Source organism: Crocodylus siamensis, chromosome 10, assembly GCF_052110815.1.
Source record: "Crocodylus siamensis isolate JL-2025a chromosome 10, ASM5211081v1, whole genome shotgun sequence".
In the NCBI taxonomy this organism is placed as follows: domain Eukaryota; kingdom Metazoa; phylum Chordata; order Crocodylia; family Crocodylidae; genus Crocodylus; species Crocodylus siamensis.
In genome coordinates, this window is record NC_143404.1 from 63815261 (window position 1) to 63830744 (window position 15484).

At 40.6% G+C, this 15484-nt stretch overlaps 1 protein-coding gene across 1 annotated transcript in view; it reads left to right on the plus strand.

Moving 5' to 3' along the window:
- Positions 1 to 15146, plus strand: part of RTF2 (replication termination factor 2) — a 54091-nt gene extending 38945 nt beyond the window's left edge. The window contains exons 6-9 of the mRNA XM_090064343.1: positions 4616 to 4729; positions 9324 to 9378; positions 9470 to 9562; positions 11953 to 15146. Of these exons, the coding sequence (XP_089920469.1) occupies positions 4616 to 4729; positions 9324 to 9378; positions 9470 to 9562; positions 11953 to 12137 (447 nt within the window). The 3' untranslated portion in view covers positions 12138 to 15146. The remainder of the gene's footprint in view (positions 1 to 4615; positions 4730 to 9323; positions 9379 to 9469; positions 9563 to 11952) is intronic.
- The last annotated feature ends 338 nt before the right edge of the window (positions 15147 to 15484 follow it).

A 15484-nucleotide genomic window follows, 5' to 3' on the forward strand; every position in this document is an offset into this window, starting at 1 on the left:
ATAATTCTCTCAAAGCTTACCCAGGACCGGGGTAAGACTAACTAGTCTATAGTTTCCCGGGTCCTCCTTCCTCCCTTTTTTGAAGATGGGAACCACATTGGCCCTTTTCCAGTCCTCTGGCACAATGCCAGAGCACCATGAGTGCTTGTAAAGCCATGCCAGGGGTCCCACAATGACTTCTGCTAATTCCTTCAGCACTCTGGGGTGGAGATCGTCAGGACCTGCTGGTTTTAAATACGTCTAGTCCCTCCAGAAGTTCCCTGACTAGTTCCCCTCTGACCCTGGGGCCTATGGGGTTCCCAGTGGGGGGGGGGGGGGGGATGAACCAGTCCCTGCTCAGAAAAATGAAGGCAAAGAAATTGTTAAATAGGTTAGCTTTCCTGTCTGGTGTGACAGCCAGATTTCCTAGCGTGTCCTGCAGAGACCCCACATTGCCTGGTACCTTCTTTTTGCCCCCTATGTATTTAAAAAAGGTCTTCTTGTTGTCCTTCATCTGGGTAGCTAGTCCTTGGCCTTCCTATCCGCCCCCCTGCAGCCCCGAGCAACTGAGGTATAGTCCTCCCTGGTGATGACCCCTCCCTTCCAGGCGACTGGGTGTACGCCTCCTTTTTAGCTAGGAACGTTCCTGGATAGATCCCTTTGGGCTTGGATGTTCTTCTCCTTAAGGAACAACTTCTTTCTGAGCAATCGTTGAGCTCCAGTATGCTGATGATGCTGTAGCGTGTGGTCACTTGGAAACAGACCTTCCGGCAGTCGTCAGTATCGTTTCCGAGGCATACAAGAAAACGTGATTGATGCTTAATGTTCAGAAGACTAAGATCCTCCACCAATAGGCTCCTAATGAACAGTCCCCAGCTCCGGTAATCCAGATCCATGGTGAGACGCTAGAGAACACTGAGTATTTCCTATACCCTAGAAACCATGTCTCGTGGAAAGCTGACATTGTCAGAGAAATCCAGCATAGCTTCAAGTGTGCATGTGTAGCCTTTGGACACCTGCAGAAATGGGTGATCAAAGATCATGACATTGGATCCAAAAACAGGGTCATGGTTAATCAAACAGTCATGATCCCTACCCTGCTGTATGGACCTGAGACATGGACAACATACAGGAAACATCTAAAGTTGCTGGAGAAATACTATCAACGCTGCCTGCACAAGATCCTCTGAATCCAGTGAGAAGACCAATTCACCAACATTAGCATCCTCCTACAAGCAAGCACTGTGATCATCCGACACCAACTTTGTTGGTCTGACTGTGTCATCTAGATGTCTGACTCCAGACTCCCAAAGCAAGTTTTATTTTCCCAGCTCAGCCAAGGCTTGCACTTAAGAGGAGGCCAGAGAAAGCACTTCAGGGATGTCCTCAAGGCCAACTTAAAAAAATGCAACATTGATGTCATCTCATGGGAGACTATCACCCAGGACTGCCCCCAATGGAGGAAGAATCTGTTGCAGGGAACTCAGTGCTTTGAAACTTCACGACGATAACAGGAGATGGAAAAGCGGGAGTGGCAGAAACAGCATGCAGCGCCCCCCACCCCACACGGAAATACATGTCCGAGCTGCAGCAGAGTCCATGGATCATCAGCCATCTTTCAACACAGATAAGATGATCATGAAAGGTAATCGCGCTGGACTGTGAGGGATTGTCAAGACTTACATTATTATTATTTGTATAAAAAAATGAGATTGTGTTTCTCTTTAGCTTCCTGTTATAAGGAAATTGTAATCTAGGCCTGTTTAGAAAAAGTCATTAATTGTGGAAATCTAGATCAATTCCAGTTAGGGCTGTTGTATTTGGTCTCAACGCTGTTTTAAAGCAAAAGGCAAGAGAGCTTCTGGGACCGAACTTAGAGAGGTCCCCCCCCTCGAAACATGTTGTACAAACCCTATTGATAAGAGTGGTAGTGAAATAAATATGCAGTTTCCATCCCTTTTTTTTTTTTATGTGGAACAGGATCAAAACCTTTATGTTCAGTGGGATAAATGAGTGCAGCTTGGTTCACGTATGTGAGCTTTATTGTAAATATAGTTCTCGAGTTCATGGTTCACTATTGAGATCACAAATACTTGTTCTCTCTTGATGAGGGAAGATGCTATAGGGGGAAACCGTTTCTGCAATAGAGCAAAACACTTAAGTTCATCCTTTGGCAGTGACAGTATGCAAGTATAAATAATTTGAAGTGATTAGCTTAATAAATGACTTAAAGCAAAAGTAAGAACAGGCTTGCAATACAGAACGTTTATTGCTGCAGTTCAGTGGCCATTTTGTTTTGCATTTAGGGAACGTTTTCTATCCTCTTCGTTGAAACCAACTTTCTTCCCTTAATTGGCACTTGAAAAAGGAGGGAAAGTCAGCTATTACTTCCCAGATGTATGTAATGGAAAAAAGGAATGCTGCCAACTTTACTTTCTGGTTTAGTTTCCGTTACATTAGGATTATGGTAAGTGATAGAAGCTTAGAGATCATAAAACATTCATTAAAATAATGGCATTATCTTGTTAAGAGAAATTACTGTTATTGCTCTTAGAGCACATTTCTTCCACTCTAGGTCTTGTGTCGTCAGTGTTTCCATTATCATTCTTTGGGCTGGAGACTTTACTAACCTGGGTTAAAAAATTCTCTGTAAACTTTATCTAAACACCTAAATCAGTGTGTGGCAAATAAGATGTTGTCTAGCAGTAGGTGACTTCTTTGGAAAGCTGCTAGAGCAGTGGTTCTCAACCTTTATATGCTTAAGGCAGCCCTGGGAAAATGCCAGCTGTTAACTTGCACTTTTTGTTTATGGAAAAATAATGGCAATTTTTTCTGTTGCAACAAACTCGAGAAAAGCACAAAAGGTCAGAAATGCCTTTGACACTGGATTCTTACTTGAAATTTCTGGATTTATCTTGTGAATTGTGTGGGTGCACACCTAGTATTGCTGAACCATGGCACCCTGTTTGAGGATCTCTGTGCTAAATGAAAATGTGACTATTCAAAGTAACCCCTGCAAGCAAGTGCAATTGGGACATTGACTGAGCCATGAAAGTGCTGAAAACCAGTTCAGCTTTAGTTTAACATGCATCAGCGCATAGGCAGTTGCCAGCATTGCCACTTGCTTGCCTGTTGGTTGTGGACAAGATTACTTCCTACGCAAACTGTAGGGACTTATTTGCTAATATGTTGTATAGGAAGGTGATTAATTTTACATATTGGGCATATTACACTTTTTCTTTACTTTTCGGTGTTTTCAAATATTCAGGTAATTTGTTGTTTAAGTTCAAAATAAAAACATCTTCCTCTTGCCATAATTGAAAAGAAGATTATCCGTCATAACTGTCTCTGACATTTCCACTCTGGTTTTAAGAAAAGGAATCGGGAAGTGATTCCTGCCTTTTTATAAGTCAGTGGTGCTCAACCTTCCAGCATCAGGTGTTGGATGAGAAGCAGAGGGCTGGCTGGTGGGCTGGAGCCCATATGCTGGCCTGATCCTGTGTGCTGCATCTAGCTGCAGACCAGTGATCCAGTGCACAGGGTCACAATTTGGCAGCAGGGGAATGGCAGTTAATGTTGCCAGTTCTTCTCTGGCAAATTACCAGGTCCGTGGGGAGCCCCGGGGGCTGGATGACATGGCTCTGCAGGCCAGAGGTTGAGTATCACCTCTTATAAACTGCTCTTCTGTTATGGCATTGCCTTTTAGTTTTGGAAAGGTCTGATTTTTCTTGTGGTCAGAAACTAGCTAACTAAACTGTGTATGCAGCAGCAAAGCTTTGACTGAGCAAAAGCATCAAAACAAAATTCACTTTGAGATGTGTTTTGTGCACCTTATATGCCATCAGCCCATTGCACAGTTTAAGCTTGTGATGCTGAACAGAGAGGCTTAAGCACAATTAAGTGCATCTGCACAAGGAGGTTGGATCAATGTAAATTAAATCATGGTTCGGTTAAATTAGTTCAGTGACTCTTCTGTAGGCTTACAAATGGTTTCAAATGGACAGTGTGTAGTGCATTTATGGAACTGGGATATTCACTTGTTTTTAGCTTTCTTCCTTATGGTATGGTTTGCTTACATAAAGGACTAGGAGTCTATGATGGCTCATCTCCTAAAACTATGTTCATTCTTCCTTTTTTTTGTTTTTTTGTTAAAAGATGATCTGTGATTTGTTTAAAACGTTCAGCCCCCTCCCCCACCTTTTTTTTATTTCGTGATAACACAGAAAGTGGAATTGACACTTCGGATTCATCCCTCCATTAGAAATTCAGCCTAGCCAAGGAAATCCTCATGGTCATGGCAATGAAGCATCATGATTTACCTAACTGACAGATATATGGCTACTTGCACTGGCAGCCGTAGAAATAAAATAGTACTAAGAGCCAACACAAGCAGTCTACCTGAGGTGCTTTCTATATTTTCACATATTAGTCATCCTCAGGAATTGAAACACTTCAATGTATGAACACAGTATAATTCCATTTCTGCTGTAGAAGCTGCAGCTTCTGACTAATGAAAAGAGAATTTTATACAGGGCAATAGAAAAAGGTAAATGACAACGGGGGGATTTTTCTGTATCTAAAATGTGATTAAGATCTTGCAGAGTTATATCGTGTTCATTTCTCTTTGTCATTAAAGTGTGGTGTTCCCTTTCAAGAAGATGATGTGATTCTACTTAATGGCAATAAAGATGACATGGAAAAACTGAAGAAGAGAATGGAGGATAGAAGACTTAAAAACAAATTGGGAAAGGTAATGTTTCTATGTACACTTAAAAAATGCCAGAATATTATAAAAGGATGTTAACTGTAATGAAACCTTCTGTGAATTTATTTTGTGGCTATGAGTTCAACTCCTAATTATGGGATTCTTCAGAGTCTCTGTGTTGAACTACTCTGATTTAGTATTTGTTGACCAATCCGTGTAGTTTGTCTAGGACACATAGATAAAAATGTTTTGGTCTTAACCATGACAAGATATTTGTAAGTGTTAGTTTTTACTTCATACAACTGTAAACCTAAATGGAACTTGGACTTTTGGGTCCAAATTACAAAAATGTCAAAAGTTTGGGTGGGGGAGTGGCAAGTGATAGGAAATAGCAAACCCTTTCCATTTTTGGTGGTAGAGTTCATTTAGGTTTATGTATGCTTGACTTTTTTTGAAAGCAGGCTTTGAGAACTGATAAAGCCCCCTCTTCATTTCTTTGAGAAGCCTAACACTGGTATTCATAAAAGTATTAGTAGCTGAGGCAGCACACTTAAGAAAGAAAAAGTCATTGTCTCCTTACCTGGATCACTAGGTGATAGAAAGGAACCGTAATAAGCCATCCTGTACTTAGCCTGTTCAGCATTTGGAAATAGATGCTATTATAATAGGTACTCTCTAGTTAGAATGTGACTAGCCCTGTTGGGCTTCAATGTATATATAAATCCAGCACAGTTCAAGAGACTTCCATTTGGTAAAATACAAGTCCCAAAATAGGAAGATCTTTCAGCGATGGAACTGCCAGCATCTCCCATAAATTACCTCTGTTCTCCTGCCAAATCCAACTCCCTCATTCTGTTCCATGAAACAGGAACTTTGAGTTTTATAATGTGTATAACAAGTCTAAATTCTTGTTTCCCTTTCATATCTACTTCTGCATTCCCTGGCAATTATTTATTTTTAAGCTGTTTACTTAAAAATAATAAACATCTTAAAAATAAGCTTCCTGTTGTTCATTTCTGTTTTGAGCCTTGTTTCCTGTTCAAAACCCAAACTAAAATCGTACATCTGTCTGAATAAGGAATTTATTCACCAAAACTAGGTAACAGAAATGTTTCCCCAATGCTGTTCTGCTGAGCTAAGTACAGGAAGTCAAAAAGCCCACAGCTGAATTGGTTCAATCTTCGCAGGTTAATCTAAGATTCAACCAATAAGCAAGTGAGCAGACATTCATTTTTGTTTCCAGAAATGCAGCCACGTGCCTGCAGTGGCCCAGGCCAGTAGCCAGGGCGGGTGCTAGAGCATGCCTCCCTGCTCAGCTGGAGCAGATGGCTGGGGCCAAGGCTAGCCTGCCCACCCTGCAAAAGGGGTTTTGTGAAGGAGGTAGAAAGCATCCTGGGCTGCTGGGGGACTGAGAGTTAGCTTGAATCTCGAGGGGATCTGGGACAGAAATTCAATAAAACAATTAATCTAAATCAGTTGAGTCTGATACTACCTTCATCCAGGTTTATCTTAAACCAATTCTAAAAGTGGTTTATGTGCACCATTTTAAAAGTGGTTTATGTGCACTGAATTTCTGTTGTGTTTAAAGGTTTGAACTGGTTTCCAATCACTTGCAGCTGTTTACGTGTGAAACCTGTCTTAAGTGACCACTTAGAGATGAATGAGAAATGTACTGGGTTTGTGCTTTAGGGTTCCTTTATAATAAACATTTAATTCAGGCTATTGCCAAGTAAGGTTCTACACTGGGGCAACTAATTATTTTGGGTGGAGGACCGCTTAACAAGTTTTGGTGAGGTGCTGAGGGCCACAAGGGTAGCCCCGCCCCTTGGCAGGTGCCCCACCCCCTTGTCACCATCTTGTAACCAGAAGTCCTGACCGCCGAGCTTTGCATTTGGGAGTCTCTCCCCTTGCCCAGGAAGTACTCCTTTTGGGGTGGAGGGCAGTTTGCTTGTATATTGTGTGTCTAGGGGTGCAGGGGGTGTGGTTGGGGGTGTGTGGGGGGGGTGGGTATGGTGAAGAGACAGTGTGGGGGCATAGGAGGGGTGTACGGAGAAGGGTATGGGAGTATTGTGGGGGGGTGGGGTGTGTGGGTGTATGTATGTGGGGTGGGTATAGTGAGGGTCGGGGTGTGGGTTTACATGTGGGATGCGTATTTGTGGGGTGTGTGGCTGGAGTGCATCGGACAGTGTTGCGTGTGTGGGTATGGAGGGTGTTTGGGGGCGTTGGGGTGTGGGTGCATGTGTGGGGTGTGGGTGGGTTGGCTGTGCGCATGTGGGGGCTTTCCCCCTGCCTGCTCTTTGCGATGTGGCTGAGCCTAGCCCTCCGTGGGCAGGGGGAAGGGGAAGGGACTTGGTGCTGCCTGCCTGGCTCGCAGCACACTGCAAAGGGCAGGAAAGCAGCTGCCGCCACTGGCAGCAACAGAAACCCGTGTGAGACGGGAGAGGAGCAGACAGCTGAGCCTGGCATCACCAGCTCTCTTAGTCTCTGTCCCATACCTTCTGCTGCTGTTGCTCCTCTATCACCTGCCTGCATGGTGGGGTTGCACCAAGTCCATGCTAGCTTCTGCTGCTGTTGCCCCCCCCCCATCTGTCCATGCCTGCGGGACTTTGTGAGCAGTCAAGCTCCTTCACCCCCCTGCTTCCCACTCCATCCACACATGCTCCCCTGCCCCACACGAGCAGGACCAGAGTGAGCTGCAGGCAGAGCCCACCCCGCTCCATCAACGCTGCAGCTTCCCCTCCCTTCCTGCCCAGAGCGCTGCAGCAGGGACAGCTGTTGTGCTCCCCCAGCTTCCAGCAACTCCTCATGTACACACGCTATATAAAAGACTAAAAATTTATTTTTGAGTTGTTATGCAATCACCTCTATATAAACTATACAAATCATGACAAAAATATTTTTTGTAATAAACTTAAAATATGTTACAGTAGGTGTTTTGACTTTTAGTGTATTATTCCTTTTTTTTCTGGTTCTGAGATGGCATCTTCCCCCTCCCAAAAGGAGTATTTCCGGGGGGGCAAAAGGAAGGACTTCTGTTGGCAAAGGTCAGGGGTTAGAGATGGGATTTCTGGTCCCAAAATGGCAACCTGGGTGCAGGGCATCTGTCAAGGGGCGGGGCCACCCATGCAGCCCTTGATCGCTCACCAAACCTCTTTAAGCCGTCCTCCACCCAAAATAATTGCCTGCCCCGAAGCACCTGGTTCTGGGTAAAGCTTTTCTATCACGAGAACAAACCTAGATTATTTGAACATGTATGCAGCCTTGGTGTTTTGTTCGGTTCCCCTTGTTCTCTCCCCAGGCACTATGAACAGTTGGTCACCATCCTTTGTATAACAACCTCTATGTACTGGAAGACTTAATGGTGTTTCCCCCTTCCCCTGACTAAATGAACCAAGCTTCATGTTCTAGCAAAAATAATAATTTATTAACCTTTCAGTAACTAATATTTTACTATTTTACCCATTTTGATGGGCCGTTAGATTTAACCTGTTTTTACCTCCTCGTGAGTAGCAATTTGTTACAACCTGTGTTTACTGTATTTATTTTCTGAGGGTAAAGTTTATGTTGTCCTTGTTATTGTCAGCCAAAATTATTGTAGCCAGAGTTATTGTAGCATTTTATGCTAGAAGTGCCTGATATAAATAAAGTATACTATGCTGAAAGCTGTTCTCAGTCCAAAAAGCTAGGAATTGATAATTGCCCTATAGCAACTGGATTATATCTCCCCTCCCCTCCCAACTCGAATGATCAGAACTCTTGTATAAATCTGGCATCCATACAAAATTGTTTCCTTACCTAGTTTCAGGAACAAGAAGTTTCTGGTCACGTTAGCTCCTTAAAAAAAAAAAAAAAAGTTGTAAAGTCTTGGTTGCTGTTAAGTGACCAGTTGTCAGATCTGGTGCACAGAGCATCAGAATGAATGTGTTTTGCGTGCTTCCTTGCATATCCTCTCTGTTTTGAAAGGAGACAAACCATAGAAACGTACAGGGATGTACACAGCAAACGATCACTAGAAATCTGCCTGGTTTTATTATGGTGGCCTTTTACCACCACCTTCTGGATGAGATCTAGAGCAGCATCTACTGTGTTACTTGCTTCCCCTAACATTGTCTCCTATCTTGTAGACTGCACAGTGTATTCTAAATGTATGTTCAGTGTTTCCTCCTTTGGATTTGGTTAGTCAGAATTGTAAAATTCTTCTGAGACGTTACTAAGTCAGTGTTTTGTATAACATTTATACAACAAATACTGCTATAGTTTGCAGGGCGGGGTTTAATATAGGATTGGTCTGGGGGCAGGAGGTACACACACAAGTAGACTTTTAACTTTTTGCATGTTGTGTGCTTTTTGTTAACTTGGTTCATTTAAAGAAGAAACCAAGCAAGCCAAAAATTGGTTTTAGGCAGCTTAGTTTCAGCCTGTACATTGTTTTGCCAAGGCGTCTGTGAGGTCAACATTATTTTTTCCAGATTGAAAGTGTATGTAACACTTAAAGCAACTGTATGGAAAGCACAAAGTTGTTTTATAAAATGTACAAGCGTAACAAATAGAATTAAGTCTCTAAAACACAAAATTGACATTAAGTAACACATACAGCTTTTTAAAGTAGGTTCTCAACTTTCTGCTTATATTGTTCCAGAAATCAAAGAAATGCAAGGCAGCAGAATCAGTTTCTCAACAGGACGCCCCTGAAGGTAATGTTCTTACAACTTCAGGTTGGCTTTACCATTGGAGTTATGAAACAAGTTAACGATTCAGTTGCGGGGGGGTTTCTTTCTTTTGTAGGTTCTCCTGGACCGTCCAAAGTAAAGAATGTAAATGATGACCTGAACTCTAGTTCTGGAGAAAAGAAACAGATTATATTCACCAAAGGCACAGGTTAGTGTGCATGTGTCCTAGTGTAACTGAACAATTTTGTAAATTGCTCCACGCTGTTAAAATAATTTTAAAGGAACTATTTTGAATTACTTCATGCCACATTTGCAGTTGAATTTCTATACAGCCTCCCCGTACATTTGTGCAGTGACCTTGCAAACACTTTGCATATACATGTATTAATTTTTAAACTGTTCATAAGATGTCAAAACCTGGCTATATAAAGCCCATTAAGAGGTAATACTTAAATTTGTTTGTATATATTCCAAAAGGCTGCAGGGGGTCCTACAAAGTTCTGCCTTAGACCCTTTCTCTCCCCACTCTACACATTATTCTGCATAATCTCATCCGCAGATACAAATTCAACATTTCTTAGTCGACAGCTCTCAGATCTACCCCTCTATTCCAGACCTGTCGTCTTCTGTGCAAACTAAAATCTTGTGTGCATCTCTGACATCCCTTTGTGGATGACTGGCCATCTAGTCATTTGCTCTTACTCTGCATTGCTAACTGATCTCTTAATCCCCTCCACTCTCACCGGTCACCCTTTCTCCAAATAATGTGGACAGCATCACCAGTCTGCCTGTTGTTCATTCCCACAGCATAGGCATCATCTTTCACTCAGCCCTCTCTATATCTTCACATCCAAACCCTAAATCTTACCGATTCTTGCTTTTTAAGATTCAAGAAGCATGATTTTGTGGGCGTTTCTTTCAAAGGAAACAAATCCTCTTCGCATATTTTAATAACTTGCTAGTCCTCCAGTTAGCTACTTCTCTGCTATCCATCATTAAGGACATTCAGCGTGAAACTGAGATTGAATTTGGCTGTCTTTTAATCCCAAGGAGGCAGCACCAGTTTAGGTCACATGTGTATATATATTGCACAGTTCATTTGCTCAGTTGCTTTAATTCTTACAAATTTTTTTTTTCCAGAGATTGGTGGGGAAAAACAACCCTCATATGTTTTAAAATCAATTATTGTTTAGAAATGAGTCATTTTCTGAAGGGAAAATAATCTGCAGAATCTGATATTAAATAATGAGCTTTAGTGTTTCTCTGTGGTGAGCCTAGAGTATTAACATTATAAATGTCCTATCTTCTCCTCCATACAGAACTGCAGATTTCTTCAGTCTATAATGGATCGTGTTTAAACTGTTTCATCCCAGTTTCTTCTAATTGCTAATGGGTGTCTGTGCTGTCTTGAATAACACTTGAAATTAATTTCTCACAGAACATAACGCAAAGGGAAAAAAATCACTGAGCCCCTTTTGAAATGACAGGTCATTGGTTTCTATCTGGAGACCTAGTTGCTTTAATGAACTAGGGGAAAAAAATGAAAAATAAAGCTAAGGAGGAAACATGAGGTAGGCTGTGGGCAGGAAAGACATGAACTTTGCTAGATGCTGTCCCTTGAGGTTTGCATGCATTTATTACAAGATGCATTTTTGCATTTTTTTCACATGTGTTGGTGCTGTTTTCTTCCCAGTGTTAAGTTTGGGGGATGACAGTGGAGCTGAGAGAAGAGAAAGCAGCTCTGTCTAGGTCAAACCTTTGCTTATCTTTTCCTGTTGAATGAGTGATGTTAATGGTGACATTTTCCAAAATGAGAAGGCTACAGTACTGCATTACTTAACACTGTGCATGTAGGGTTCATAATTGCCTGTATAGATCAATTAGTGAACATGCAGACAGGCTTCTAACTAACTGTTTTTGTGCCTAAAATGTACTCATTGTAGGCAGTTTAGGGAAGACTTTTGTGCTGTTTTTTCTCTTTACTTGTGAGCCACAACTGCAGCTTTTCAGAAATACTCCTGTGTCCTTTGAGAACATGGTGGTAGCAGCAGGTGAAGTGCATGGAAATGGTGTCACAAATAATGGGGCAGGCATTTTTCCTGGCTTCAATGAGAAATGATTAAATGACTTTCAGGCCATTGTTGTTGTCTATAAGGGACTTCATAAAGGATAAAGGGAGTAGATAGATTCCCAGGTGATAAATGTCACAAGTGTTGCCTTTGGCATTTGACAGCTATTTTTCAAACAATGGGAGAAATCCTCCCACCTTTATGTGTGAAGACTGGAGCTTAGAGCTTTCTCTTTGGCTTGCTGCAACCGATGCTTCTAGTACTATGTTAGGGTATGTGCATTCATAGGAGAGAAATCTACTTCCCAAGCTGTACATTGAACAGACATTTTAATGAGTTTGGAAAGGAATATGAATTACTTGATTTAAACATACTTTTTCCCTAGTCTGCCAGAGATGTTCCTGGCAGGTCAGTCTTTTGGAGCTGTAGAAATGAATTTAAAAAACAAAACAAAACTAATATGCAGTTGCAAAAAAACTAAAATGTCTTGTGTTTCTGTTCCTTCCTTTTTTCCCTCCCTCCCCAATAGAGGCTATTGGAAGTCCATCAACTGTGCCAGGAAAAGCTGCTTCATCTAGTACCACCAAGAGATGCATCACGGAGAGGGAGGATAAATCGGAGGCATACAAATCTATTTTTACATCACACAGCTCAGCAAAACGCTCCAAGGAAGAATCTTCCAATTGGATTACTCACACAGCGTACTATTTCTGAAACAATACTCTGCATGATTGTAACAGGCAGTTCTGCTTGCCTTCCTTAGGCTTTTTTTCTGGAAAACTGATACAGTGTATTCATTTATAATCTGATGTTATTTGGAATTACTCAATTTGCAAGTTGTTTATAACTTTCTGAATAGCCAATACACTTTGCTTACCTATAGATACTGTTAGATGAGAAGACAGAAGTCATCCATGTCCTAATAAAATCAGGAAGTCTTTCTAAATTCAAAATTATTCGGGCTCATTCTGTCATCCTCAGTCACAATGACTAGTGTCTTACTCTTGGTTCCAGTGCAAGTGAAGGGCACAGTTAAAAATACACTTTTCTGTGCTATCAATTTTAGCTGAAACTGTCATTGCACTTTTGTTTGGATTCAGTAAGAAGGCTGAACTTTTTTTGTAACTACCTAACATTGCTTACAACCAATAAAAGAACAATGAGACTGCTTTTCATACATTAGCTAATTTAACCCTCCTCATAACCAGCATGTTTTTCCCTTTTCATAGGTTCTGTAGAGCACTTTCAGTGTCTGTCCTGGAGTCATACGGCAGTCTTAGAAGTAAAGGGAGATTTTTTTTTTTTTTCCACAAGAATTATGTATTCCATTTATCTGAAAAATATAAAGATCTTAGCAAAATGCCTGCAGATGCATGGATTAGCAGACACAGAACTGGTCATAGTTTGGAAGTCCTGACCCACCAAAGCAGGTGGGGCAAATCACTATGTCTGTGTATTTGTAAAATGGGATTAAGACCTCCTTTTCTAAAAATGCTTTAGCATCTACTGATGGAAAAATCTGTAAAAGATGGGTATCGTGGCTAGCACCATCTGGTTAAAGCCCATTTATGATTCTAGCACATGAAAATGCAGATCATGGATCCATACACACGTTGAAAGAACAGTGATTCTGGCACAAGGGTTTAGATGGAAGTGCAGACAATCGCAGAGCACTCCTTGGGCCAATTGCTAACACAATCAGTTTTTGAAAATTTATTTGTGTGAAAAGTAGATTCTGCAGTTTGGCCCATTTGCTACGATTTCCGTATCAAAATCTAAGACTTAAGCAAAATTAATGAGTTTGCTTTTATGTATTTTAAATGTTTTCTGTGCTGAATTGCAGCCAGAATAATTGGCTCTGAAAACTACAAGGTCTCTTCCCAGCTGTTTTTCTGACAGTGGTAATTTCATTCTTTCAGTGCAGTTTAATTGAGGGTAGTTAAACTGTGGAAGAGCAGGCTATGCGTTTCAATGCATATTCTGGTCCTTCCTTGGAAGTGCATGCAGGAGTGGTTGGAGGATTTTTCTATCATAGGAAGAATCTCAGAACTTATCCATGGAAGGGTGGGGAGGGGGATAAAAAGCTGTGGGCTAAATTTTTGGAGAGTTTCCAAAAACCTTATATTTGTGAAGGCAGATATTTCCTTTGTATTGTAGTGTTATATGTGCAAATGCTATTCATAGGCAGGCTTTTGTGTGCACAGACAGTTGTGCCCACATACTCTAGTGTGCTTTGATAAAGATCATTTTAAACTTGGGCCCCATATTTCTGTCCATGGAATGATTCTCTTTCCTTATGCACACTGGTTCGTAGTAAGCGAAATGTGCTGCCTTCAAAACAGCTCCATAACCCATGATGCTAGATTCCTAACCTCAGGCTATTAAAACACAATGAACATTTTGGGGGGGTTTAAATTGAGGTAAGTCTCAAAACTTATATATAAGGGTGTTTCAGAAAGTAACAGTAATTTTGAAATAAAACCCGTTTTGTGTGCAGTGATGGTTTACTGGAGCACATTACTTCTCTACGTAGTTGCAAACAATTGGCGCATTCAACAGTGCCGCCACCTGTGTTTCCCCCTGTTGTGTAGCCTTTTCCCACTTTGCCATTCCATACAGTGTGGGCAACCATTTTGTCATTACTTTCTGAAACACCCTTGGAGATGAGACTGCTACTATGCAGAGCAAGAAATAGTGTCTTGCTCTTATTTTCATCAAGTTTCTCTGTGTAATTTTGTTTGAAGAAAAGTGGTTGATCGTGTCATATGACCACAGATATTCGTGTTAGCATGCCTGGAGGATACTATCTCAATGCTTATGATGTTTGAATCGAACAATTTGTAGTTTATTGTGAGCTTTCCTTAGTCAATAATTCTGTTATGTTATGATTCTAAATGTAGACAGTAATTATCTACATAAAGTGATCAAAGTAAAGTCTGGAAACTTCCCCTTTTCCCCCTCCCTCTCTCTTCCCTACACATTTTCACTAGCCTTTGTTCAAACTAACCAGGATAGAATTACAATAAGTAGGAAGATATTTAAAGCTACTGCCCAATGTAACATAGTTACTTTTGTGTGTTAAAATGATTAATTAGTCTTGTAATTTATTTTGAAAAGTGTCCCCATTTGTAATCTGTAATAGTTAATTGGAAATTCAGATGATTTGTTTATGTTTGCACAGGTAGTCTTTCTGATTCATGTGTGTTGAATGCAACTGCTGATACTTTCTTATTATTTTGATAAGCATAATTAAGCAATTGTTTCCACAGTTGGTTTGTCATGGAATTTACATGGTAAGCATTTTTGTTTTCCAAATATAGGATACAGTCTCATATTTTTTCACATCAAAACAGTTTGCATTTTAGTTGAGCTTCAATGAATCACTTTGCTACATTTTTATATGTGCTAGCATGAGCTTTATTTTTCCTATTTTTTTTTCTCTTCATCATTTCCTTTATTATTTGGTAAGGGCAAACAATAAGCTCAGTGCAGGAAAAGATACACAATGACAATCACTTCTCTTCTTTTGCAGTCTAATTCTATTTTAAGAGCATGCATTTAACTCCTACTCTTTATTTTATTGGGCTGCATTGCTTTTTTTCTTTTTTTTTTAATATAGCAGATTAGATTATAGGGATTAAAGTTTAGTTATTTTATTTGGTTATTACATATTGCTTTGCTACCATGTATAAGGATATGAGAATAAATATTTTAGAACTTGGAGTGAGCAAAATTGTTTTCTTTCCTTGACCGTTGTTTCTGGATGTTAGCATTAATACCCTGGCTTTCTTGCATGGGTTTAAACCTAAGGTTTTTAAATAGGATCCAGCCTGCTATGTCATTCCCTGCTCATTTGAGGCATTTTAGTGATCTCCTTTTTGGGTTTTTTCTCCTGGATCATGTATTTCACAATATGCTCATGACTTCCAGAATAATTTTGAGTACATTCTGATTTTCATTATATACTAGGCAATTTATGTTGTGCTCTTCTTGCAAGTTATGTTTGTTTTTAGAACGTGGCAGTTTATTTTAATATTCTTTCTCAGAGGATTTTGTTTGGT